We start from the raw sequence: 26,875 nt of genomic DNA, 5'->3' as shown, positions 1-26,875 counted from the left end.
TCTTGTCAAATAGAACTACTACTTCCGGGAAGCCAGGCCAGCGGTGGGTGACGCAGTGTGTTTGAAGAGTCGCTATTTCCTGGTTGAACAGTCAGCCATTTTGGGTTTCAAACGAGGAGCCTCTGATCTGAGGGAGTAGCTAGCTGGGTTTTTTTTTTTAACCGGAGGAGGCTTATTGTTTCTACTTCGTTTAAACCCGACCGTAGTGTTATATAAGAAGAGGAGTTACTTTCACAGTACCAACTCCACGATGAATCCTGAATAGTAAGTGGATTAATCACGGAATAATCTGCTAGCTCTTACCCAGCTAGCGTTAGCAAATTTTTCACCAGTAGTCAGGTTTGACAGCTAGCCAGGTTGACTATCTACTAGTTCTCTGTCAGCAGAGGCGGTTTGCTTGGCCGTGTCAAAATGAGACCTTTTAGCTTGTTGATCGTTATATTATTGCTTTTATCTCTGGGGACGTTTACGTTTAGTTTTCTTCATTAACTAGCAGTCGATTATTAGCCGTTTGGGTTGACTAGCCGTTTAACCTCAACGTTTGGTAGCTAACTGTTCATGTATTCAGCTAACTGTTCCAGTGAAAGGCTTGGTGGTGTAATTTGATTCAATATGTAACGCTGGCTAGTTGTTCAGATAATCAAGACAATTAACTCAGTTTATATAATGGTTTATATTGTACATTTTCTGTTTCCACACTTTCACTGAATAACTTGTTTAACGCACTCCAGCTGGATAGTTACTTTTTGTAACCCTTTGACATACAGGGTTCATCTTAGGTTGCGTACAACTAAATGTAAACTTGTAGAGTTAAAAAAATGGTTATATGTCTCATACTTGATTTAAGTTGTTTATTGAAGCCAGACAGCAGAATATAGAGTTCTTACCCAGGATTGTGTAGCTTATACTTTCTCTGCACTTTTATCATCCATGCATTTGGGTCAGTTTATAAGGGAGCAACCTTAATTGCGGTTATGGATGTACCGAAATGATTAAGTAGAGCAGTAAATACAAACTATTGCAGACCAAATTCCTTGTGGTCTGTAGAATGAAGTAAAAAAAAAAAATTATTACTGATTAAACCACATTTTATGTTTCAGATATGAGTTGTTCCTACACTAGTGCTTAAATAAACATAAATGAAAAGAGTAGAGGCTGTGGGCTGTTGCTTCGTTTGCTGTAGACCACAGATTAGCCTTGTAGTGCTTTATGCTGCGTTTCATTATTTTTTTTTTTACACACACTCCTGTCATAACCATTGTCCCAGTTTTGTCTAGATATTGTTCCCAGTGTTTGTGAATCCATCAGTCTTTTATACAGCTTAGAAAAATAAGTGCAGGTTTAGGAACGGAAGTCGCCCTTCCTCTGCTCAGCTGTGTGTTAGTCATGCGCAGATCACGTGCCAGATGACGCGGCTCTTACAAACCTTTATGCTAAATGCTGAACAACTGGAAAGACACTTGCCTTCAGGATGTGCTGCCTACAGTTTGCACTGTACCACTGTCTAGTAACATCATTCAAATGAAAGATTTGAGCATGCATTTTGCTTGTATTACCACCACCGTCTTGCTTATCTCTTAGTTCTTTTGGCACGGTTTATTTGAAGAGGCATGCTTCCATAAAGTGTACAGTAGATATTACCCAGGATTGTGTAGCCTAGATATTTTTCTTTCCTCAGATCATCATGTAAACCACACGGTCTAATAAAGCTAGCTTGCATGGATCAAGCTAAGTTAATGTTGCCGTTTAGGGAGTAGGGATGCATCAAAATTCAATGCTAATGTTCCTTATCAGCAGACATTGTGCTAGTCTGGTATGTGCTTACAAAACTGTATACAAGTTCAGCGTTCATAGGACTTTGATTACTAGATGATTCCACAACAACAAATTGATTACCTCTGAGAACTGCTGTTGTACAGAATAGAAAGAGCAGGTTTACTGAATGTCAGACCTTTTTAAGAGTAATTTGTTAAATTTTCTCCAAATTTCCTATATTATGATGGGCTAATCATTCATTTTGAAATGTGACCGTAACATGCCTTGTGATGTAAAGATTTCTAAAATTCATTTTCAGAAAACTGCCTAAAATATACTGAGATGTTTTGTCCTGGTTGTCAGTGTAGAACACAGCAGCAGTTATCAGCTTTCGCCAGCCTAATGAGGAGAGTATGACTCAAATTTATTGCAAAAGATTGGGCAAGAACGTACTAGGCCTCTCAGCTAAACCAATGAAATATCCCAGAGCAGGAGGATGAGTGGATACAAGCATACTTCCTTTGCTTTGGTTTGTTGGGGCGCTGAAAAACAATTTCCAAACCACCGGCCCTCAGCACAGAAAACATTCTACAACCCAACGTTTCTAGTTTTCACAGATATTGACCATGTTTCACATACAGTTCCAGTCAGAAGTTTGGAGACACCTATTCACTCGTAGGCTTTTCTGTATTTTGACTTTTTTTAATATTGTAGGACAATACTGAAGACATCAAAACTATGAAATAACGTGGCACACATGGAATTATGTGGTAAACAAAAGTGTTAAGCAAAAATGTATTTTATATGCTAGATTCTTCAAAGTAGCTGCCGTTTACCTTGACACTGCGCACACTTGGCATTATCTTGACCAGCTTCATGAGGTAGTCACCTGGAATGCTTTTCAATTAACGTGTGTACCTCGTCAGAAGTTAATTAGTGCAATTTCTTGCCGCCTTATGTGTTTGAGATGAAATGGTAAGTAAACATGCAGTGAATAGCTCTATTTCACAACTGTAGTAATCCATATGTCAAGAACCGCTCAACTAAGTAAAGAGACATGACATCCATCATTACTTTAAGACATGAAGTGACTTTTTGTTTTGTTTTAAATAACTAATTAAAAAACAAACTTGAATTACGTGAGTCCAAACTTTTTACTGGTACTGTACCTCACTTTGCTGTTTTGAATGCAGGTGTGTATGGCTTATGTCCATCACAGAATATTTTATAAGCAAACGTACAAACCAAACACAATCTGAGAGCGGGTTGTTGGAGTACATACAGCACTGTGCAAAAATATGAGGCACATGAAGAGATGCTGTAGAGCAAAGATGCCTTTAAGTATAATGAAATTAAGCGTTTCTACATAAATACTATAAAGAGCAGTAAACAGTAATTATTGAAACCAAGTCAGTATTTGATGTGATGACTCTGCTTAAAAAAAAAAATTCCAGTAAAATGTGTGCAGTTTTATAATGAAATTATCTGATAAGATTCACTGAGCATGTTGCAGAACCAGTCGCAGTTTTTCTGGACACTTTTACGGTCTCATTTGCTTCTTATTTTTGCAGCAAAACCCAGCAGCCTTCATCATGTTTTTGTCTGAAAAGTGTGTCTTGCATAATATTCTGCTTTCTTTACTGATATACAAACATTTAATTTTGTGCTGGAAAACCAATGTTTAGAAATCTAAAATGTTTTTGCACTGACATGATAATGTAGAAGTCACAAAATTAAAATCTGAGTTTGTACTTAAAAGGGGGGGGGCTGAGACTTTTGCACAGTACTGTGTATATGTAGAGGATGTACAACAGCACGTGCCTAATATGTTCAGTAATATGCACAAAACTGTAAATTGTATTACTTTGATTAAATACTTTTGAGTCTGCAAGATTGTGCTCAACACATAATGGTAGTTAAAACAGGGAATAAAGTGATGGAAAAAGAATAATTGTGTGTATATAGTGATTTATATAGTGTTATTTTTATATATATTATATATGTTACATATATAATGAGATGTATATATGTGAGAGATATAACATTACACGCGCCCGTAATGACTGATATGGTTTGACTTGTGTATATACAAAATACTCTGTCAGAAATGAAGGCCACATCAAGGTTCATGATCTGTTTACAGGAAGTATAGTTAGGTTGGTGTTTTTGTTTATCATTTATCGCGAAGGAAGTGATGTTTGAGGACTGTGGAATTTTCACCAAGTTTGGTGCTTTAGTAAACTTTAACCTTACCTCAATTTCATTTTGATTTGCTTGTTTGTGCCTCAATTTAATTATCAATAACATGAACATTTAATTAGATATCTTGTGCAGAAACTGAGCATGCTGCATCTGTTTCTCATCATTCAGTTGCATCTCTCTCTCTTGTCTCATGAATACAAAGCAGGGGAAGCTAGCCAAGCACTCTACATCAAACACAAGAATGCAGATCCTTACACTGAAAGTGAACATGTGGCTCAGCCAATTATTCTGGCTGTCTCAATCAGATGGAAGTGGAAACACTATGAAGAAGTGTTTAGAGGCTTGAGCACGGCAAGCTTAAATTCCCCCTCTGAGGAATCCTTAATCTGCTTACTCAAGTTTCCCTCACATCAAACTCCACAAGCACTGAACCAGCCATTGTAACGCTGTATAAGTTGCTATAGTCACTATAAATAATGAAATTAGAGTATGTCATGCTTTAGTGTTTCTCTGAAGAGTCTAAACTTTAGTCCTTGCATTTCTCTCCAGATTTATTTTTCAAACCTGAGTAATCGTTATGGATTATGGGCAGCGTGTTTTGCAGTAATGGTGGAATAAATAGCAGATAATTATTTCTCATTTTGTATGAAATTGGCTAACTGCATCATAAATTAAGTAACATGACGATACAAGAAATTCAAAACCCTCATTAAGGCTAAACATTTAATAATTTTGGCACTCTCATCTGGCAGCATACAGTGGATATCAAGTGTACACGCCCCCTTAAAATGATTTTTTAAATTTTATTTATTTTTACATCAGAAAAGCTGAGACCACGATAGATTATTTTAAAACTTTTCCCACCTATAACCTGTACAATTCAATTGAAAAACAAACAAATCTGTCCGGGGGGGGGAATAAAAAATGTACAATAAGCTGGTTGCACAAGTGTGCACACCCTTAAACTAATACTTTGTTGAAGTAGCTTTTGATTTAATTACAGCATTCAGTCTTTTTGGGTACACCCCTGCCATCAATTAAAATGACTCTGATTACTGTATCTGAATGCTGTAATGAAATCAAAAGGTGCTTCAGCAAAGTATTAGTTTAAGGGTGTGCACGCTTATGCAACCATCTTATTGTACATTTATGTTTTCAATTGAATTGTACAGGTTATAGGTGTCACATTTAAAGGTGGAAAAAGTTTTGAAATTATTTATCATGGTCTCTGTTTTTTCTGGTGTGTGGGGTTTTTTTTTTTTTAAAAAGACATTTCAATGGGGTGTCGACACTTTTTTTTTTTTTTTTTTTTTTTTTTTTTAAATAATATCCACTGTAGTACGGCATATCTGACCTACTCATGAAATTATGCAATAACAGCTGTATTTATGCATCTTGAATCAAGGATATTTGACGAGTATCTGTACATCTGTGATTGTTTTTTAACCTGTGAAGATGCCTTCTTATTTCAACAGTAGATCCAAATCCAGACGTTCTTCTTAAAATAATACATTAATCATGTTAGATATTGGGCTCAGCGGTGCAGGGGTTAACATGGTCTCCTCACAGCAATCGGGGTCTGGGTGTGAGCCTACTGGTCGACTGGAGCCTTTCTGTGCTGAGTTTGCATGTTCTCCCTGTGCCTGTGTGGGTTTTCTCCATGTGTACCGGTCTCCTTCGACAGTCCAAAGACTTGCAGATTAGGTGAACTGGCTACTCTAAATTGCCCACCGGTGTGAATGCGAGCGTGAAAGGCTGTTTGTTATCCCAATGACAGGCTGGTGGCCTGTCCAAGGTATACCCCGCCTCTGCCGAAGTCAGCTGGGGTTGGCTCCAGCTCCCCAATTTCCCCTCAGTGGATAAGTGGTATAGATGACACTGAATGTTAAATAATTTGAGTTTATAATCCTGATATGATGTATTAATAATACTGATGTATGATCCTGTGAAGTAATTATTACAGCACTGATGTACTGTATTAAACCCCTGACTTGGTGATCCAGCAGGTAGTGTGCTGCTGTTTGGTTAATTGACACTAGTGTAGCTGAAAGGAAGTCTCACAGAGGCGTTTACATCAAGCCTTCCTATCACAAGGGCCACACCTAGACAATTCTCAGGCATGTCTAATCAGTCAGTTCAGCTGGTGTTTCGTACAGTGTTCTATCATGTGTATAAATTGTATTTTGTGTGTGGTTTTTTCTTTTTTTTTCTTCTCTACTATTTCTTAATCCTACATTCCCTGAGATGTTAACTACACTAGAAAGTGTCGTACCACAAGCCACTAACATTACCTGTTATCAAACCTTGCCAAAGAAGCAGCAATGTGATACACGCTGCATCTTTGTAACTTAATCCCGTTTAGCTGTAACTAAAGTATATCAAAATATCTCAGTCTTAGTGTCTAATTCTTTTTGTCGCTCTCTTCTCAATAGTGACTATTTATTCAAGCTGCTTTTGATTGGGGACTCCGGTGTTGGAAAGTCGTGTCTTCTCCTCCGATTTGCGGTAAGTGCTTACTTCTAGTTCAGGTATAAAACCGAAGTGATGTATTTGTCGGTGAGGCTCAGCTGAGTTTGATGTGTATTCACAGTATAAGGGACATTCACGTTACTGTTCAGTTCCAGTTTTTGTTGAGATCAAATTGTTCAATCCTGATGGTTTACACTGGTGTTTGGGAGTGACTTGTGTGCCATTAATGCTAATGGGCATCTGGCAGAAAGCCCCACATGAGCACTTTTTTTTTTTTTTTTTTAAACTCTGTCATGGCACATTCTCACATTTAACTGCTCTCCCTGAACCCTAACAGTCATATTTGGGATATAGTTATCATAGCAGTAAAACGAATGTGGCATTTCACTAGCTGTTTATGATTAGGGTGAGAAGGTGGTGTGTGTGTGTGGTTTTGTTTTGTTTTTAAAGGCCAGATGTGTATCTTTTGCTGTTGTTGCATCTATAACTGGCAGTAGTCCCATTTAAGCAGCAGCTGGCATATTGCTGATGTTTGGTGATAGACAGCCACATATACAGCGAAGTGTAATTTGGGAAGCAATGCATAAATCCCTGTTTGACTGTAAGCATAATGAGACAGTGTTATGTGATTGAGGACCACCTAACCACTTTTTAGACAGATGACCTAAATCGTTTGGTTTTTTTTGGGGGGGGGGAAGAGACATGATATTCTGTGGTCTAAAACTTTTCTGTATGTTGTCTCGTATCCTTTTTCATGTTGGTTTTTAAGTCATTTGGTGCACTGTTTGTTGATGTCAGGAATATGTGACAAGAACGTGGACAAAAAGCAGCATGACAACAGGTTGTGGTGATGAGTGGTCCTGGAGCAATGAAGACATGTTTTCTCCTCCCCCCCATCAGTTTTTGACGTTAACATCGCTGCCCTACTAAATATAGGCCTGTCGGCTTACTGGAAATGTGAATATGCAAGCAAATGTGACCAAATGTAACAATAGTCTGAACAAAGTCAGTCAGATGCCTTGCTGTGTGAAAAAAGGAGCTGAAATGTGTGTTCACTCAGCTCACCAATCTGTTACCTTTAGACAAAAATATGAAATGTGGTATGCTTGGATTATACTTCCTAATACTCATTTGTTTGTTTAATTATTTTCAATTTTTTTTTCCAGGATGACACATACACAGAAAGCTACATTAGCACTATTGGTGTGGACTTCAAAATAAGAACTATAGAATTAGATGGAAAGACCATCAAACTTCAAATTGTAAGTCTCCTTCAGATTACACTTATATTGACATGATTTAATTATTTATCCATGTATATGGTTTATATGCTGGAGTAGACAAAATGGTTACATATTACGATCTATGGATATTTTATGCAGAGCAGCTCTGATATCAGGTGTCTGTTTCTGCAGTGTATAGATTTCAAACACTTGTCTTCCTTCTTATTCTTGACCCCCCCCCCCCCCCCCCCCCCCGGTTCTTTACAGTGGGACACAGCAGGGCAGGAGAGGTTTCGCACAATCACGTCGAGCTACTACAGAGGAGCACACGGCATTATTGTAGTCTACGATGTTACAGACCAGGTAGTTACAACTGTTAAGACTGCCAGATGCTGTAGCTGTTTTCTAAAGTCTCTCCTTGTTTATGAAAAGCTGTAAGCTGATGCCAGTTGCCCTCTTCATAATGTTGATCTTTCTTTCTTTAGGAGTCCTTCAATAATGTTAAACAGTGGCTACAGGAGATAGATCGCTATGCCAGTGAAAATGTAAACAAGTTATTGGTTGGCAACAAGTGTGATTTAACAACAAAAAAAGTGGTGGACTACACAACGGCAAAGGTAAAAATGCCTTTTTTTTGGGGGGGGTCACTGTACATTAACACTTGTTTACGCTGTAAATTTATATTATACTACAGTGCTTTTGAATTTTCAGTTCTGGCTAGGAGTTGATTCTCAACATCAGCTATTCTATAATAAACTATTTAAATAATAAAAACAAATTAATATTTGTCATTATTTGACAAAGAAACATGGAATCATTGTGTTGAAAGTTTCTGTAAGGAGACATGTATTAATCATTTATGGAAAGAATCTCCAGTGTCGGTATTTTGTAACAGGTAACACTGTTCCTTTGTCTTCAGGACAGAGGACTGTTTTTTCCGGTTTCTTCAGTAACATGGCGAGCTGCGTCTTTTGCCTTCAAGAACAAGGAAAAGACTGTTAAAAGCTGCTAGAAATGAAAAATAATAACTGGAGCTAACTAGTCTCATGAACATGCCACATTAAATGTTAATGAAACACTCATCAGTTTAAGAAAAATAAATTGTTGACATTGCTGTGGTATAAAAGGAATAAAGCACTCCATGATATGCTGTTAAAGGAAGTCACTTGGATGTAACTCTCTAAATGACACCATCCTGTCATTATTTTCCTATAACAGCATGCCCCAAGTGGTGTTTGTTTTTTTAAAAACATATGCCCTTTTTTATTCAAGGACTTTTTAAAAACAAATCCACTATTCTATAGGTTACTGTGTAGGAACTAAAAGGTCTTTGTCTTTCTCCAGGAATTTGCAGACTCCCTTGGAATCCCTTTCCTGGAAACTAGTGCTAAGAACGCCACCAATGTGGAACAGGCCTTCATGACCATGGCTGCTGAGATCAAGAAGCGAATGGGACCTGGAGCAACAGCTGGAGGCACGGAGAAGTCCAACGTGAAGATTCAGAGCACTCCGGTGAAGCCTACGCCTTGGGGCTGCTGCTGAGGGCGCCATGCTTCTCTACCAAAAAGTCCCAGAATCCCAAACAAGAAGGCCCAAGAATACCAGAGAACTAGACCACTTATTTCCACAGAGACAAGGGTGAGATCAAGAGACAGGAAACAACTTAAGTTGCCTAAATTGTACTGTATGTAGCCGCACTACCAACAAAACCATAGAAGAATCAACAACCTTCCTGGGTCTCTCCCCCCTTCCCCCCTTAAACATGCTAACAGGTCAGATATTTGGTAATGGTCTGGGGCTACATTGAATCCCCCTCCCTAAAACCAGACAGATTTCATTTTCACACAGCTGTGTGTCTGTGTGCAGGTTTCTAAGGAATATTGTGTGTGTTTCTCACTGCATTTCACTGCATTCCTTCTCCAGGGCTACTGTGGTCAAAATACAATGACTCCATTTTTTTTCCCCCTCTCTTTTGGTTTCTTATATTTTCTGTGTCGATTACTTTACTGTTAATATCAGCATGTGTAGATTTTTGTCCCCATATACGGTGATTTGCCAATCTGCATTTTAACCAACTGCACAACAGTGGCTCTCCAATGTCAAAAATGTTTAGTGAAATATATGTACATATACATTATGTATATATATGTAAGATTGAATTGCCAGTTCTGTAGAAATTAAGACATTATCTGGGTAGATTTACTTTTAAATCTTTTGTATTTACTTTGTGGCTGCAGACTTGTACTTTTGTTGCGCTACATGTAACATTTAACAAACAAGTAAAAATAAATATTGTACCACCACACTGTACAATATCAGGTATGTTTGCAATTCTTGATAGAACATGTAGAGACCGTGTATGTGTTTTGATTATTTATTCAACATTCATATGGGAAAAGAAATATTGTTCCTAATGTAATCTAAAATCAGTTTCAAGTTAGCCGTTACCTGTGGAATATCTTGCAAGTGGCCCAACTGCATATAAAACACTGTTCTCATTTTTCATAATAAAAACAACTGAAGTCTGCTTTGATTGAGCGTATTAACAGTATATAGCACGTAGGTTTGTATTGCCTGATGCCCAAGTATACATTTTTGACCTTTGCTAGATTTTGACTTAGCGTTGTGTGGGAACATGTATAGCCTATGAAAAGGGTTGTTTTGCGGTTATTAGAGATAGTATCTTGGGTATTCTTTAAGAACTGGATATATGCTCCAAACAAGATATCGTACCTTTTGAAACTCCTCAAAATGTTTCATTTTATTCAGTATCAATTGTTTTTAAATTAACATTTAAAATCCTTATACTGCCAAACGAACATGGTTTTAAAAAGTAGAAAAAAAATCAGGTATAGTCAAATTTTATATATACCACATGCCATTTAAAAGCACAAGAACAGAAAAATTGGTTGTACAAATTCTCTTTTTGATAGAAAACTTCAACCAAGACAATTCTTAAAGTCCATAATCTAAAACAGTTATTCTTTATTTGAAAAGTGTCTATTAAAAAAAGTTCTAAAGAGACTGCAAGTTGTAATATCATACATAATATTATTTAGGACTTGGATCACAGAGCTTAAAAAGGCACACACTGCAGCTTGGACAGCAGTGTACGGTGTCCCTTTTTTGCTTGAGTAGAAATTAAAGCTGCAGGGCTGCTACTGAGAACCAGAGAGCTCTTATTAAAACTTAATGAATAACCCTAATAACCTGAGATCCTGATGTGTACCAGGACAGAAGAGCACTTCACTGTAATATAAAGTGTTGCAAAATAATACCATCATGACATGGAGTGACCTTTTTGGTAATATCAGAGCAATATATAGTACATGTAACTGAACATATGAGACGAATGTGCAAAATTAAAAGTGCATCTGTGGTAATAGTATAACATGATAGTGCTTCAAAGTAAATATTTAAAAGTGTAAAGCACAACAAACCATAAATGCAATTATGGTGAGATGTCATGTACAATTAGTGATCTGTATTATTAACCATAACTGTACAATACCTGAAGTGTTAAATACCTCAACCACTTAGAATTACTGCTTTGCTTCAGATTTTTTACACAACTCATGCTGTAGCATCTGCACATAAAAGTCCTGTAAGGCATTTGAGGACACATGTACGCTGAACTTTACTGATCCTGACTGCTGAATGATGTCTCTTCTGTTGGGAAAGAAAATTAAGGTTTGTAGTACAATATCCCAGTAAAAGCAGGTAATGGCTTTCTATAATGGCATCCATTTAACATGTAAATTAATACCAAATAAACATTCCGTATAAAAAGACGCACTTTATAATTGTCACAATATAATTTTTCTGATATATTTGAGCACATTCTGCAGTGATTCGTCAAGGCAAACAAACATTTAACAAACGTTTCAATATTTTGAGTTCAGGTCTAACAAAAGTTTAAGTAAGTATTTCTTACCCGTGTCATCCTGAGAGCTTGGTTCAGTGAGACAATCCATGGTGGATAGGATTGAGGAAAAGAGGTGCTCTGAATGAGTCTCCAGTGCATGGGACTGCCTTTCTATCAATGTCAGTGTATCCTTCAGAACTGGATACACAAAGGAGTAAAAGAATATATGACAAGTTATTATTTAAACAGAATGATAGGTGGATGTACTGTAATAACAATGCTAGCTTTAATATACTGTATGTACATATTTGCAGTGCAAAGTTACAACAGATTGGTGGCGATATGAAATTACAAGGGAATGGAACAAAAACAGTACTGCCTTTATATTATGCGTTCATGGTCTTATTTTCCACAAGGGAATGGAACAAAAACAGTACTGCCTTTATATTATGCGTTCATGGTCTTATTTTCCAACTAGATTGCTGTGGTATTGGGTTACAGTGTACTACAGTATTTGTTCACAACACAGGAAAAATGAGCCAGTGTTTTTGAAAAGTAAAGAAGAAAGTGCTTTAACAGCACTTTGAACCTTCTGAAGGCTCAGTAACATGATACGGCTCTTCTTTCCAGGTAAAAAAAAAAACGTCCATGATGAACAATTTTGGGAAGTGAATGATGACGTAGAGGCATGCATTCCATTTGATAACCTTTAGGACTTTTTTTTTAAAGACATGCCCATTAGGGCAAGCTATTAACTATCAATAACACTTGTTTGTTACAACAGTCAGACTGTCCAGCCTATGACACAGTAGCTAAATGAATTCTAATGAAATATTTCAATTATAAAATGCGCTAATAATCAGTGGTACATTGGTAATAGCACCTAGTCCATTATATGATCAAAATGTTAAATGTTTGATAATGTTATTTTATTGCAAAGATGTTGTACTAGCCCCTCCTTGAATCACCACCTTAACGTGGTGGAGGGGTTTGAGTGCCTCAGGGATTCTAGGAGCTATGTTGTCGGGGCATCTGCCCCTGGTAGGGTCTCCCAAGGCAAACAGGTCCTAAATGAGAGGTCAGAGCGGTTCAAAATTACCCTTATGAAAGGAAAAACAGGTATCCGAGTACCCTCGCCTGGACCAGGGATACCGGGGCCCCACCCTGGAGCCAGGCCTGGGGGAGGGGCTTGTCGGCAAACACCTGGTGGCTGGGTCTATGTCCGTGAGGCCCGGCCGGGCCCAGCCCGAATGAGCGACACGGAACCATTCTCCTGTGGACCCATCACCCGCAGGAGGTGCCGTAAGGGTCCGGTACACTGTGGATCGGGTGGCAGCCAAAGGCGGAGGCGCTGGCATACTGAGCCCCAGCTGACAAAATTGGCTTTTGGGACATGGAATGTCATCTCTCTGGTGGGAAAGGAGCCTGGGCTTGTGCGTGAGGTTGAGCAGTACCGACTAGACATAGTTGGGCTCACCTCAACGCATAGCTTGGGATCTGGAACCAATTTCCTGGAGAGGGGTTGGACTCTCTTCTATGCTGGAGTTGCCAAGGGTGAGCAGCGCCGGGCAGGGGTGGGGCTATTGGTAGCCCCTCAGTTCAGCGCGCTAACATCGGAGTTCTCCCCAGTGAATGAGAGGGTCGTTTCCCAGCGCCTTTGGGTCAGGGAACGGTCTCTGACTGTCATTTGCGCTTATGCGCCAAATAGTAGTTCAGAGTACCCAGCCTTCTTGGAGTCCTTCAGTGGAGTGCTAGACAGTGCACTACAAGGGGACTCCATTGTTTTACTGGGGGACTTCAATGCTCACGTGGGCAATGACGGTGAGACCTGGAGGGGTGTGATTGGGAGGAACGGCCTGCCCAATCTGAACCCAAGTGGTGTTCAGTTATTGGACTTCTGTGCCATGCATGGTTTGGCCATAACGAACACCATGTTTGAGCATAAGGGTGTCCATAAGTGCACGTGGCACAAGGACACCCTAGGTTGTAGATCGATGATTGACTTTATCATCATTTCATCTGATCTACGACCGTACAGTATGTCTTGGACACTTGGGCGAAGAGAGGAGCAGAGCTGTCAACTGATCACTACCTGATGGCGAGCTGGATCAGATGGTGGGGTAGGAGGCCGGACAGACCTGGCAGGCCCAAACGTGTAGTGAGGGTATGCTGGGAACGTCTGGCGGAGGCTCCTATCCATCAGATCTTCAACTGCCACATCCAGCAGGGATTCAACTGCATACCGGGGGAGGATGGGGACATTGAGTCTGAGTGGACCATGTTCCAGACCTCTGTTGCTGAGGTGGCTGTGCAGAGCTGTGGCTGCAAGGTTGTTGGTGCCTGTCATGGTGGTAATCCCCGAACCCGGTGGTGGACACCTGCAGTGAGGGGAGCCATCAAGCTGAAGGAGGAGTCCTATCGGGCTTGAAGGAGTCCTGGCCGGGCTCCGGGGGTGGATGAGATTCGTCTTGAGTTCCTGAAGGCACTGGATGTTGCTGTCTCCAGAGGCAGCTGACAGATACCGACAGGCCAAGCGGAATGCGGCTCTGGCAGTCACTGAAGCAAAAACTCGGGTGTGGGAGGAGTTCGATGAGGCCATGGAAAGTGACTTTCAGTTGGTCTCGAAGAGATTCTGGCAAACCGTCCAGCACCTCAGGAAGGGGAAGCAGTGCTCTGTCCCTACTGTTTACAGTGAGGATGGAATGCTGTTGACCTCAACTGGGGACATCATCCGACTGTGGAAGGAATATTTTGAGTATCTCCTCAATCCCACCTTCATGTTGTCCGAGGAGGATGCAGAGTCTGAGGGTGCTTAGGAGGACTCGCCCATCACAGGGGCTGAGGTTGCCGAGGTGGTTAAAAAGCTCCTCGTTGGCCGGGCTCCGGGGGTGGATGAGATTCGTCTTGAGTTCCTGAAGGCACTGGATGTTGCTGGGCTGTCTTGGCTGACACACCTCTTCAACATTACGTGGAGGTCGGGGACAGTGCCTCTGGATTGGCAGACTGGGGTGGTGGTCACCCTTTTTAAAAAGGGGGACTGGAGAGTGTGTTCCAACTATAGGGGGATCACACTTCTCAGCCTCCCTGTGAAAGCCTATGCTGGGGTGCTGGAGAGGAGAGTCTGGTCAATAGTCGAACCTCGGATTCAGGAAGAACAATGCGGTTTTCGTCCTGGTCGTGGAACACTGGACCAGCTCTTTACCCTTGCAAGGGTACTGGAGGGTGCATGGGAGCTTGCCCAACCAGTCTACATGTGTTTTGTGGACCTGGAAAAGGCTAACAATCATGTCCCTCGTGGTGCCCTGTGGGGGGTGCTTCGGCAGTATGGGGTTCAGGGCTCACTACTGCAGGCCATTCAGATCCTATGTGACTGGAGTAGGAGTTTGGTTCGCATTGCTGGCAGTAAGTCGGACTCGTTCCCGGTGCATGCTGGACTCTGCCAGGGCTGTCCTTTGTCGCCGGTTCTGTTCATAACTTTTATGGACAGAATTTCTAGCCGCAGCCAAGGGGCGGAGGGTGTCTGGTTTGGTGGCATCAGGATCACGTCTCTGCTTTTTGCAGATGATGTGGTCCTGTTGGCTTCATCAATCTGTGACTTACAGCATGTGCTGGGATGGTCTGCAGCCGAGTGTGAAGTGGCTGGGATGGGATCAGCACCTCCAAGTCCGTGGCCATGGCGCTCAGCCGGAAACAGGTGGAGTGCCTACTCCGGGTCAGGGGGGAGTTGCTACCTCAAGTGGAGGAGTTTAAGTATCTTGGGGTTTTGTTCACGAGTGAGGGGGAGCGGGAGTTGGACAGACGGATCGGGGCAGCGTCAGCAGTGATGCGGACACTAAACCGGTCTGTTGTGGTAAAGACAGAGCTGAGCCAAAAGGCAAAGCTCTCAATTTACTGGTCCATCTACGTTCCCACTCTCACCTATGGTCACGAGCTATAGGTAGTGACTGAAAGAATGAGATTGCGAATACAAGCGGTAGAAATGAGTTTTCTCTGCAGGGTGGCTGGGCTCTCCCTTAGAGACAAGGTGAGAAGCTTGGTCATTCGGGAGAGACTCAGAGTAGAACCGCTGCTCCTCCACATCGAAGGACTCAGTTGAGGTGGTTTGGGCACCTTATGAGGATTCCCCCTGGACGCCTCCCAAGGGAGGTTTTCTGGGCATGCCCCACTGGGAGGAGACCCCGGGGCAGACCCAGGACACACTGGAGAGATTACATCTCTCGGCTGGCCTGGGAATGCTTCAGTATTCCCCTGGAAGAGCTAGTGGAGGTGGCCGGGGAGAGGGAAGTCTGGGCTGCTCTGCTTAGGCTGCTACCCCCGCAACCCAGATCCGGATAAGCGGTCGAAGATGGATGGATGTTGCACTAGTGTGATAATTCAATATGCAAATTCTAAACTGACTATGGATTTATACATGTCCAGCTTTACTGAAAATCACTGGTTAATTTAATTTTCTATGCAAGGAATTTCAAGATAATTTATATATTTTTCAGTTTACTGAAGTGACTAATGTAAGTAGGATCATATTCAAAAAGTCACTGATGCTTAAAAAAGTGATGTTTTAAATTATTTACAAGGTCATAATACAGACTTGTTTTAGGGAAAAAAAACTCGGAAAAACAAGACTCATGGAAAAAAAAACCTTAAACTTTTGTGAAAATCAGAGTATGGCTACCCAAGTCTGTGCTTTAAACATGACCACACAATATATACACATTTAATCCATGATCCATAATTTAGGCACATCTTTGAGCAAGCAAATATACCTACAGGGTGTAACAAACATAAGGTGAAAGGTGGAGACAGTAAAAGTGTCATATTTGGTAACTGAACAAATTCTGAAAAAATAAATGAATGAATGAATGAATAAATAAAATAAGTGTAATAAATGCCTAATAACATATATATTAACAAAACAAGGGACAGACATAAAACATGCAATTACACATTTAATTAGTCTCTTAAAACATATAAGTAATAATGAATATTAATAGAATATTATGTCACTACCAGGGATTATATCCATCATAGAGACTCACAGGGAGAGGCTGAGTTCATATAGCACAAAAGCATCTCTCCAGTCTGGAGGACAGATGCAGTAAGTGGCTTGTGGGCTTGGATATCCTCCTGAAAACTCTGGAAATAATTTATTTGTTGATAGTAAAAATTATTATTCGGAATTGTTTGCAATAAATCAGACAATGCATACATCCAGGTATCTTATACACTGTTCCCTTACACACTTGAGCAAGGCACCTAACCCCCATCTGCTCCCCAGGCTACTCTGGGTATGTTGTACGTCGCTCTGGAAAAGAGCGTCTGCTAAATGCCTGGAATGTAATGTTCATAGTACTGACCTTACAGTCAGCCAGAGATGCTTTAACACTCTCAATTTCCAATGAAGGAGGGGAAAGAACATCCATTTTCTTCACCACCTTGTGCAACCACTGAATCAGTTTTTCTAAATTTAAGCAGAAAGTCTAACAAGAAATAATAGAAGTTACATTAGCTTTCATGTCACGGAGTAAATTCAGTCCATCAGAAAGTTTCAACTCACTTGTAAGTGCTGCAAGAGGGATTCCTGGGTCTCTTCCGCCCCCTCATTAGTCCCTGTCTTCCTCTTAAACTCATACAAAGACATTCCACTCAGCTGATCCATAATGGCTTCCACATGCCTCAGGTTGTCTCTTGTTACCTGATGGGTGATTACCTGCACTCCAGTATCTACTCCCTTCATCTTCTCTGTGAGAGGAAGTTCTTCAGCAGACTTTTGCACACAAGAGACCTCAGCTGCCTGTTTCTCCACTTGTACTGATGAAGATCTAACAGAGATACTCTCCCTCTGCAGAGACTCCCAGTTGGAGGGGACTGGCTGACTTATCTGTGCTGTGATGTCTTTTAGTTTCTGAGAAAGTTCCTGAATCTCATGTAGCTGTTCAGGCAACTGGAGAAACTCCTCATCCCACTTGCCAAGTGACCCCGGACGGGGTAAGATACTTGTGGACCTGATAAAGGTCGGAGCAGACCTGGATGTGGAAAAGACGCCAGATTTCTTATAGTGAAAGCTGTCTTTCCCCTCACAATCCAGACTTTCCAATGATAAACCCATCTGCTCCAGTGAGGAATTCAGGCTTTTGATATCTGATGACTTGGAATGTTCCAGTTTCCTCAGATTCGGACTTTGAAATCCAAACGTTTGACTAGAAGCTGGACCAGATCTATCCTGCCTCATTCCAGAAACAGGTTGGTCCAAAAAAGAAAGACTAGAAGAGCTGAGAAAGCTGTCCACTTCAATGCCAGAGTCTTGTAAAGGTTGGTCAGTTCTCAAGCTGTGTTTGTTTGAACTCCATGCATTGGTCATGTTGGGCCTTAGAGGGTATGTATAATCCAGAAGGGTCTGATAATCCTTGTCAGGATCCCAGCTGGGAGACTTGCGGTCTGGAGAGGGTGGTAAGGTACTGGGGATAGCACAGGCCCAGTAAGTGGTTTGATAATGGGACATTCGTTTAGGTTCAGACGAGCAGCTCTTGTTGTTACTCAATGCGAAACCAGTATTAAGAAGAGAGTGTCTCTCTTGCTTGTATGCTCTTGTGTTTGCCCTTTGGGAGGTATGAGTTTGGGAAGTGTACGAGTGAGGAAAAATCCGCTGGGTGGAAGTCCACTTAGGGCTTAATGGTACTGTAAGGCTCAAATCATCTAAAGGGGAACTACAAAGGCTCCTAGTTTCAACTTTGCTTGCTGAAAGAACAGGGCTGAAATTAGGTTCCTCATGAGAAGAACATAGCCTGAGCTCTGACAAATTCAAAGAGGCATTAAGGTCTTCTTTGGTTGCTGAAAGAGAAGAAGCAACGATCTGGGGATCACTTGTGCTGTCCAACATGTTAGAATCCGTCCCTTCATCTTGTGTTTGACAATTGGCCACATTGCTCGTTTGAACCTGTGAAATTAAATAAAATAAGATTTTAATACGTTGCTGTAAAATTATAATTTACACAGAATTCCTATGCTATATCAGTGCACTATAATACTGTGTGCATAAATGTCATTTTCTCCTCAGCTTTTAGTCACAATGTTTCTCCATAACAATACACATACCAAGTTGCAAATTTCTAGATATACACAATCGGGTCAATAATTCTTAGCAACATAAAAAAACAAATCCACAAGCATTAGATCCTTGCTTAATCAACTTTAAAACCATTATCAACTTACCCTTTCTGAGTACTCATGTGCGAGAGGATTCTTCAGGATTGAAATCTGGTGATCTGTTGAGATCAGTGGCTTTCGGGCAGTATACAAGCGTCTGCTTGTCATGTACCTAGAAGCAGGTGCCATGGTAACAGTTTTTTTGCTAGCAGCATTCTCTCTGCCAAAGTCCTTAGCATCCTGTCCATGCAGTGATCTTGATCTGCCACTGGCTTCATGTATGAGGTGTCTTGTGTAGCCACTGCGAATAAATGCTGGGATCCTGCTTTTACGCCTCTCATAGCTCCTCTGCTCCATCTGAGACAAGGTGTCTGATAAAGCTCAGTCAATTCCCAGAGACAAAGGAACACATCGAAACCCTGGTATGCCCCATTTGTACTGATGAACTGTCAAAATAAGGTTATCAAAAGTAAAGAGTCAACGTCACCTGTCAACGTCATCTGTATGCTTCAAAAGTACCATTATGCAGAAGCACAGAGTGAAGTTGTAAATCCACAGGACATTGTGTGTGAAATGCAAAATGAGTTTAGTTAAATGTAATGACGCGGCTGCTACTTGATATGGCTCAGTAAACTCAGAGAGTACATGTTCAGGCTTGCATGTTATTCAAGATTAACTTTGCTTTTTGTACACTGCCAGAATCTACCAATAATGTTCCAGGAAACCAAAGCAGAAGACAATATAAAGAGAAAGTCTGAAGACAAATATAAATTAACAACTATAAAACATAAACATTAAAAATAATAAATTTCATGCAGAATCAATCAAATGCATATATCCACTGTAAGTACTGCATATATCTATCTCCATCAAATCCAACTTCGGTACATATAGATTGAATTAAAACCCTGTAGCAGATAGAAATGCTTGTGGAAGACTACTCTTGCCATTTTCCTGCTTGTTTGGCTGTCATTTCAAGTACTTCTGGTTTCCATGGTGAACGACAGAAGATGGCTTGTCTAAAAAGCTGCTCACATACTGAGTGCAACACATTGCTTAAAACTCCAGTGTACATCGATTCAAAACCTCACTGTGTTTTTCAGGACCAAGTGCTGCCAAAAGACAAATGGAACCTGGCATTACTGTACTTTATGTTTTAACATACAGTGGTCGTTTTGCACTAAATAAAATTTTATTTTTTTTAATATATATATATATATATATATATATATATATATACACACACACACACACGGTGGTGTAGTGGTTAGCGCTGTCGCCTCACAGCAAGAAGGTCCGGGTTCGATCCCCGTGGCCGGCGAGGGCCTTTCTGTGCGGAGTTTGCATGTTCTGCCCGTGTCCGCGTGGGTTTCCTCCGGGTGCTCCGGTTTCCCCCACAGTCCAAAGACATGCAGGTTAGGTTAACTGGTGACTCTAAATTGACCGTAGGTGTGAGTGTGAATGGTTGTCTGTGTCTATGTGTCAGCCCTGTGATGACCTGGCGACTTGTCCAGGGTGTACCCCGCCTCTCGCCCGTAGTCAGCTGGGATAGGCTCCAGCTTGCCTGCGACCCTGTAGAAGGATAAAGCGGCTAGAGATAATGAGATGAGATATATATACACACACTTTTGGTAGTCAGTCTGCTGTAAAATAATGTGTCGGATTTATTGTAATCGTCACACAGTGAGTAAGACTGCTGCATTGTATGTTCAATTCTGAGCTACCTGTGTGGAATTTCTGTGCATGTTCTCCCCGTGTCCATGTTGGTTTCCTCTGTGTTCTCTAGCTCCCTCCCACATCACAAAAACAAGGTGTTAGGTGGATCGGCTATGATAAATTTTTAGTAGTTGTGAACGAACATGTGAATGTGTGTGTATACTGTTATTCCATCCCAGCTTTCTTTGTGCTCAGTGTTCCTGGGATAGGCTCCGTTTCCACTGTGACCAGGATAAAATGGCTGCAGAAGATGAATGAATGAATCTTTCCTATGTACAATACTGGCGCTTGCACTACACCCCCTCCCCACACTACCCCCCTGAGACAATGCATGCACTTCTCTTTATTATTTCTATTTTCACTTTAATTTTACTTCCATTTTTATATTTAGGACTTTGAATCTTTTTTACTGCTAATCTGTTAAACTCCTGTAGGGCTCCAATGCTGAGAGACTTGTTTCTGGTTCTTATCTCGTCCAACACATTTCACTGTAAGTAGACCCTGTATTAACATACATCTCATCTCATCTCATCTCATAATCTCTAGCTGCTTTATCCTTCTACAGGGTTGCAGGCAAGCTGGAGCCTATCCCAGCTGACTACGGGCGAAAGGCGGGGTTCACCCTGGACAAGTCGCCAGGTCATCACAGGGCTGACACATAGACACAGACAACCATTCACACTCACATTCACACCTATGGTCAATTTAGAGTCACCAGTTAACCTAACCTGCATGTCTTTGGACTGTGGGGGAAACCGGAGCACCCGGGGGAAACCCACGCGGACACGGGGAGAACATGCAAACTCCACACAGAAATGCCCTCGTCGGCCATGGGGCTCGAACCCAGACCTTCTTGCTGTGAGGTGACAGTGTTAACCACTACGCCACCGTGCCGCCCTGTATTAACATACATATGACCAATAAAACTGAACTGAACTGAATGGAATAGATATTTGGTAAAATTTAAAATGGCCTACAAGTATGTCAAAGAGTGAGACCCTGATTTGACTCTGTGAGACCCTAACAGTGGAAACATAAATGTGAAACTTTAATCGCGGTATGTTGGTTGTAATAACTCTCATGATGATGCTGTGAGATGTTTCTGTAGAGTATACACACCTACCACAAGCTACTCTTTCACATATGCCGCTTTTCCACTACAAACGCGGCTGAGTCGGGCTGAGCCGTGCCGTGCTGAGTCGAGCTGAGCGGGGCTGTTGGTGTTGCATTTCGACTACAACCGCGCTGAACCGTGCTGGCTGGAAGTGGGTGGACACATTGGGTGGAGTTAGCGAAAGTGGGTGGACGTCAGGTGATGTCGTTAAGCAGCGCAAACAGTGACATCAGTGGTTTATAGTAGAGATAGTTTACACCCAGACTCACACTCCATTTCGGTAGGTGGCGGTAATGCTTCCAAAAAGTTGTTTGCCAACCGCCAATTAAAAGAAGAAGAAGAAGAAGAAGAAGTGACATCAGTGAGCTTCTAAGCGGTAGTCTCACGACCCGAATAGTAAACAATAAACATGGAGGACATGAAGTCGTTAGTGTTGCTGGTCTTGGTGCTGTGGCTTGTTGTCACCGACAACGCGGACAGATACTGGCAAGAGCGTATAGATGAGGCGAGGCGCATAAGGCTTCAGAAATTCTCGTAATTCGGAATTCTTCTCCTTCCGGGTTTGCGGTGTTTACAGATCCCGGCGCGCTCGCGGGGCGTGTGTGGGCATGTGAGGACACTCCTCCTCACCAATCAGTGCACAGGGGAGTGTCTGCTCATGCCCCCAACCTCACTCGGCTCGCTTTGGCTCGCTTCAGCCCTACTCCAAAACGGTGCGAGTTTTAGGGGCTAAGCAGGGCTGAAGCGAGCTGAGTCGTGCTGGTTTTTGGTAGTCGAAACGCGAGCCGTGTCGGGCTGAAGTGAGCTGAAGCGAGCTGAAGTGAGCTGAAAAAGGGTAGTGGAAAAGGGCCAATAGAGGCCTGAGTGTTTGAACACCACCACATAGCAACTATGGACTGACAGCACTGAACTAAAATGCAGGGCAGCAAGAATACAGCAAAATCCCCTGCGCTGTATTACCTCTTACAGTGTTTATATGTGTGTTCTCTTGGACTTAATCCAGCACGGTGTCTCCCATAACCCAGTACGGAAAGAATGAACCAGAACGGGACGGTACATTACAATAACGTTACGTTTTCTAAATATTCAGAGGTTTCATACTTAACATCTTGTACTCGCACGTATCACTGTCATGTATTCTTTCATTATCCAGTATTATTATATCCCATCACATTGTATTAACGTTATATTCACAATATTTTCAATCGAAATTTATCTAAAAGCCCGGAACTCTAATGCCGCTTTTCCACTACAAACGCGGCTGAGTCGGGCTGAGCCGTGCCGTGCTGAGTCGGGCTGAGCGGGGCTGTTGGAGTTGCATTTCGACTACAACCGTGCTGAACCGTGCTGGCTGGAAGTGGGTGGACACATTGGGTGGAGTTAGCGAAAGTGGGTGGACGTCAGGTGATGTCGTTAAGCAGCGCAAACAGTGACATCAGTGATCTTTTAAGCGGTAGTCTCACGCCCCGAATAGTAAACAATAAACATGGAGGACATGGAGTCGTTAGTGTTGCTGGTCTTGGTTCTGTGGCTTGTTGTCACCGACAACGCCAACAGATACTGGCAAGAGCGTATAGATGAGGCGAGGCGCATAAGGCTTCAGAAATTCTCGTAATTCGTAATTCTTCTCCTTCCGGGTTTGCGGTGTTTACAGATCCCAGCGCGCTCGCGGGGCGTGTGTGGGCATGTGAGGACACTCCTCCTCACCAATCAGTGCACAGGGGAGTGTCTGCTCACGCCCCCAGCCTCACTCGGCTCGGTTTGGCTCGCTTCAGCCCCACTCCAAAACGGTGCGAGTTTTAGGGGCTAAGCAGGGCTGAAGCGAGCTGAGTCGTGCTGGTTTTTGGTAGTCGAAACGCGAGCCGTGTCGGGCTGAAGTGAGCTGAAGCGAGCTGAAGTGAGCTGAAAAAGGGTAGTGGAAAAGGGCCATAAAAGCCCGGAACTCCAATTACGGAATATACCTCGGAGTGACATCAAAAAGAAGTCCTGTGTGGCGGAACGAGCGCCATCCTGTTGGGATGGGTTCTCACTGGATAGTTGTCTCCACTTTTCACTGTCACGATGGAGATGTTGATGTGTTAGACAGTGGAGGAGGCAACTATCTCAGGCTAACATGTTTAAGAAGTGTGGCTCAGTTTGCAAGACCAGTGTCATCAATGTCACTAGTTTTGAAATTTGTAAATGTTCAATCCCAACCTGATACTAATTCCTGTGGTGTATTTGCCATAGCAAACTGTGTCAGTATTTTACATGCCATTGACCCATGTACTGTCGAGTATGATGTTAGATCATGAGAGAGCACTTACATACTTGTATGCAAAACAAACTCTTTACCATTTGTATTTTATGTGCAATGAATGTAAAATGTGGTTTCACACTGATTGTGAAAACGTGGGTCATAAAACAGAAGCACAGATCAAAAAAGATAAAAACTTGAAATGGATACAATGTCAGCTGAAGAAACGAAAAGGTAGCGGTAGGGGAAGAGGAAAGAAATTGTAAAATAGATGATAAATAGTAGTTAAGTTGTATGTTTTGACAATAAAACAACTAAACAATATATTTGGTTTTTCTTCTAACTTTATTTATCATATGTGACAGGACGGGTTCATTTATAAAGGCGGGATGACTAATGTAAGTACCGATTAATAAACTGGTAGACGTGACGGATGTCTCTGTGAAACTGGAACAAAAAAGGTAAGATTATGCATTATGTAAATAAATGTCACAAAAATGGTATTGCAGGACGGAACACTTGTTATACATGGGACGGAACAGCATATAAAAACCCGGAAGGCAAATATAAGAACGGTGGTGTAATGGTTAGCACTGTCGCCTCACAGCAAGAAGGTTTGGGGTTCGAGCCCATCGGCCCTCTCTGCGTGGAGTTTGCATGTTCTCCCCGTGTCTGCGTGGGTTTCCTCTGGGAGCTCCGGTTTCCCCCACAGTTCAAAGACATGCAATTAGGTTAACATGGGGCAGCCTTGGACTGAAGTGTCCTTGAGCAAGGTACCTAACCTGTAACTGCTCCCCGGGCGCTGTAGTATGGCTGCCCACTGCTCTGGGTATGTATGTGTGCTCACTTGTATGTGCTCACTGCTTCAGATAGGTTAAATGCAGAGGATGAATTTCACTGTGCTTGAGTGTGCATGTCACAAATAAAGGCTTCTTCTAAGAAAATACATGACACTACATTAAAATACGTGACGGTACTGTTCCGTCCCGTACCGGGTTATGGGAGATCCAATCCAGCACTTAGATTTTGCAGTGCATAAATCAGTGCAGGATAACTCAATGGCTTAGACACTGACCAATCAAAGCAGTTGTAAAAATCAGTATTTCAGATCAATGAATTTGTTCAGTAGGTCTAGCTATGACCTGTATTTATAACGAATTAGTCCTGAAGCTCCTACATGCCCACTGGTTTGAGTAGAATAGTTTGGAAACTTTTAAACACTTAACCAATCAGACATTCATCATTTAGACCTGATACAAGCTTTTCAACATAAAGCATAAAGAAGCAGAAAGGCAAAAGCTTTCTGAGACCAGTAATAGCTCTGAAGCTGGCAGTGGTACACTACCGTTCAAAAGTTTGGGGTCACCCAGACAATTTTGTGTTTTCTATGAAAAGTCACACTTTTATTTACCACCATAAGTTGTAAAATGAATAGAAAATATAGTCAAGACATTTTTCTGGCCATTTTGAGCATTTAATCGACCCCACAAATGTGATGCTCCAGAAACTCAATCTGCTCAAAGGAAGGTCAGTTTTATAGCTTCTCTAAAGAGCTCAACTGTTTTCAGCTGTGCTAACATGATTGTACAAGGGTTTTCTAATCATCCATTAGCCTTCTGAGGCAATGAGCAAACACATTGTACCATTAGAACACTGGAGTGAGAGTTGCTGGAAATGGGCCTCTATACACCTATGGAGATATTGCACCAAAAACCAGACATTTAGTAGAATTTAGCTAGAATAGTCATTTACCACATTAGCAATGTATAGAGTGTATTTCTGATTAGTTTAAAGTGATCTTCATTGAAAAGAACAGTGCTTTTTTTTCAAAAATAAGGACATTTCAAAGTGACCCCAAACTTTTGAACGGTAGTGTACATCATAAATAGACGGAGTTGATGAAATTGAAATGCAATTTAATTGTAGATATTATCTGTAAAGGACAAATGACTAAAGGGTTAACAAAGGAACATCTTTTGTACCTTTATGTAACCGAGAAAAGCTGTCATTTCTCACCACCAGCAACGAACTACTGAGTTATTGGTGTCGACAGCTAGGTTTTGGGTTGTTTTACAATCAGGGCACAAAGTTTGTGTCACAGGGGTCCAAAATTCAAATTGATTCATACTGGTTCTTGTACCAGTTTTTAAGTGAAGGACAAGTTAAAGAACAGATTTCAGGTAATTTTTTGATATGTGTGTATGGTAGTTTTGTGTAATCTGCTATAAGATGAGAGAAACAAATGAAGTGATTCTTGGAGAGGACTTTTTTTTTTTTTGACAATTCATAATCCACTACTTCCATAGTGCTTTTAAATACAAGGCTGTAAGCTTTGTGTTAGTTGTCTCTAATATTTATGTCCCAATATCTTGACCACATTTTAGGATGAAAATAATCATTTTAGATATGTTATTTTATATTGAAAAATTAGCTGTCTCGGAGAGGACTTTTTTTTTGACACAATTACATACTAATTTGATCAAAATAGTCTGAAAACTTACTGGCATTCAACATTAAAACTTAACTATGTTTCCAATGATATGGAACCAAATATGTGTTTTATGGTATAAAGAATGATTTAAGTGCATCCCTTTTGGAGCTACCTGTGGTCAAAAAAGCACTTTTTCTAAATGACACGAGTAATTTTGCTAAATATGACACATATTGCCATACATTCACCAAAAATAACGTTATCACCAAATTTTTTTTTTTTTTGCATGGTAAATAGAGCTATCACAGGGCTACAATAAACAACCAAGTTTATTTAGTCAAGCCTTTTGATATTGAAGATAATAAGTGTTACATGTGATTTTTAGCTTGCGTACCCTGATTGTAAAACAACCTTCTTATATAACGTAGCCTCATTTGAATGAGTGTAAACTTGCACCGAGTCTAAATGTTAAAATCACAAAGACAATCTTCGATGTTAGTAGGCAGCCATTTTATGTCGGCTTATAATTCAGTGTAAATACCTTTTTCCCCAGATGTAGCGCAGAAGCTGTTTAAAAAGCTTGGTGTATATTAAATTCACACATATATATAGTGCAGAGTGAAATGCTGAGCGGTGAAAATACGGTTAAGTCCGAGAGTAAAACGGTTTCTATTAAAGGCAAAGCGGAAGAGCCCGAGGCAGGCAGCCAATGGGAAGCTGA

The 26,875-nt window shown here is 41.3% G+C and overlaps 2 protein-coding genes across 7 annotated transcripts; one reads left to right on the top strand and one right to left on the bottom strand.

The window, feature by feature from the left end:
- The first annotated feature begins 87 nt into the window (after positions 1-87).
- rab1ab (RAB1A, member RAS oncogene family b) lies at positions 88-10,176 on the top strand. Its single transcript, XM_060926155.1, has 6 exons — positions 88-264; positions 6,390-6,462; positions 7,593-7,688; positions 7,917-8,012; positions 8,135-8,266; positions 8,994-10,176. Exons 1-6 carry the CDS (start codon positions 251-253, stop codon positions 9,189-9,191), a joined length of 609 nt encoding a protein of 202 aa, XP_060782138.1. The 5' UTR covers positions 88-250; the 3' UTR covers positions 9,192-10,176.
- cep68 (centrosomal protein 68) lies at positions 7,908-26,875 on the bottom strand. Of its 6 annotated transcripts, none has more exons than XR_009655071.1 (8): positions 26,696-26,875; positions 18,724-19,103; positions 17,069-18,448; positions 16,869-16,991; positions 16,551-16,647; positions 11,584-11,712; positions 11,161-11,318; positions 7,908-8,624 (listed from the first exon to the last, which is right to left on the bottom strand). XR_009655071.1 is itself a non-coding variant. In XM_060926151.1 (8 exons), the coding sequence occupies exons 3-8, from the start codon at positions 19,012-19,014 to the stop codon at positions 11,287-11,289; spliced, it is 2,052 nt and encodes a 683-aa protein (XP_060782134.1). In that variant the 5' UTR covers positions 19,015-19,103; positions 21,493-21,632; positions 26,696-26,875; the 3' UTR covers positions 10,615-11,286. The 6 variants fall into 6 exon arrangements, 5 of the variants coding, with proteins under 5 accessions (XP_060782134.1, XP_060782132.1, XP_060782133.1 ...); XM_060926151.1 differs by lacking the exon at positions 7,908-8,624 and adding an exon at positions 21,493-21,632 and having other exon boundaries at positions 10,615-11,318; XM_060926149.1 differs by lacking the exon at positions 7,908-8,624 and having other exon boundaries at positions 10,615-11,318.

Source organism: Neoarius graeffei, chromosome 7 (genome assembly GCF_027579695.1).
Source record: "Neoarius graeffei isolate fNeoGra1 chromosome 7, fNeoGra1.pri, whole genome shotgun sequence".
Classification (NCBI taxonomy): Eukaryota; Metazoa; Chordata; class Actinopteri; order Siluriformes; family Ariidae; genus Neoarius; species Neoarius graeffei.
Note: the sequence above shows the minus strand (reverse complement) of the source record. Positions and strands in the feature narration are given on the sequence as shown.

Excerpts from the sequence above, each read along its gene's own strand:
- cep68 (XM_060926151.1), bottom strand. The coding sequence starts at position 19,014 with ATGGAGCAGAGGAGCTATGAGAGGCGTAAAAGCAGGATCCCAGCATTT. Across the intron at positions 11,713-16,550 it reads TATGAACTCAGCCTCTCCCT|TTCTGAAGGATACACTGACA; the intron begins GTGAGTCTCTAT and ends TTGTGTATCCAG. Across the intron at positions 11,319-11,583 it reads AAGCTCTCAGGATGACACGG|AAGAGACATCATTCAGCAGT; the intron begins GTAAGAAATACT and ends CTTTCCCAACAG.
- rab1ab (XM_060926155.1), top strand. Across the intron at positions 6,463-7,592 it reads GTCTTCTCCTCCGATTTGCG|GATGACACATACACAGAAAG; the intron begins GTAAGTGCTTAC and ends TTTTTTTTCCAG. Across the intron at positions 7,689-7,916 it reads AGACCATCAAACTTCAAATT|TGGGACACAGCAGGGCAGGA; the intron begins GTAAGTCTCCTT and ends GGTTCTTTACAG.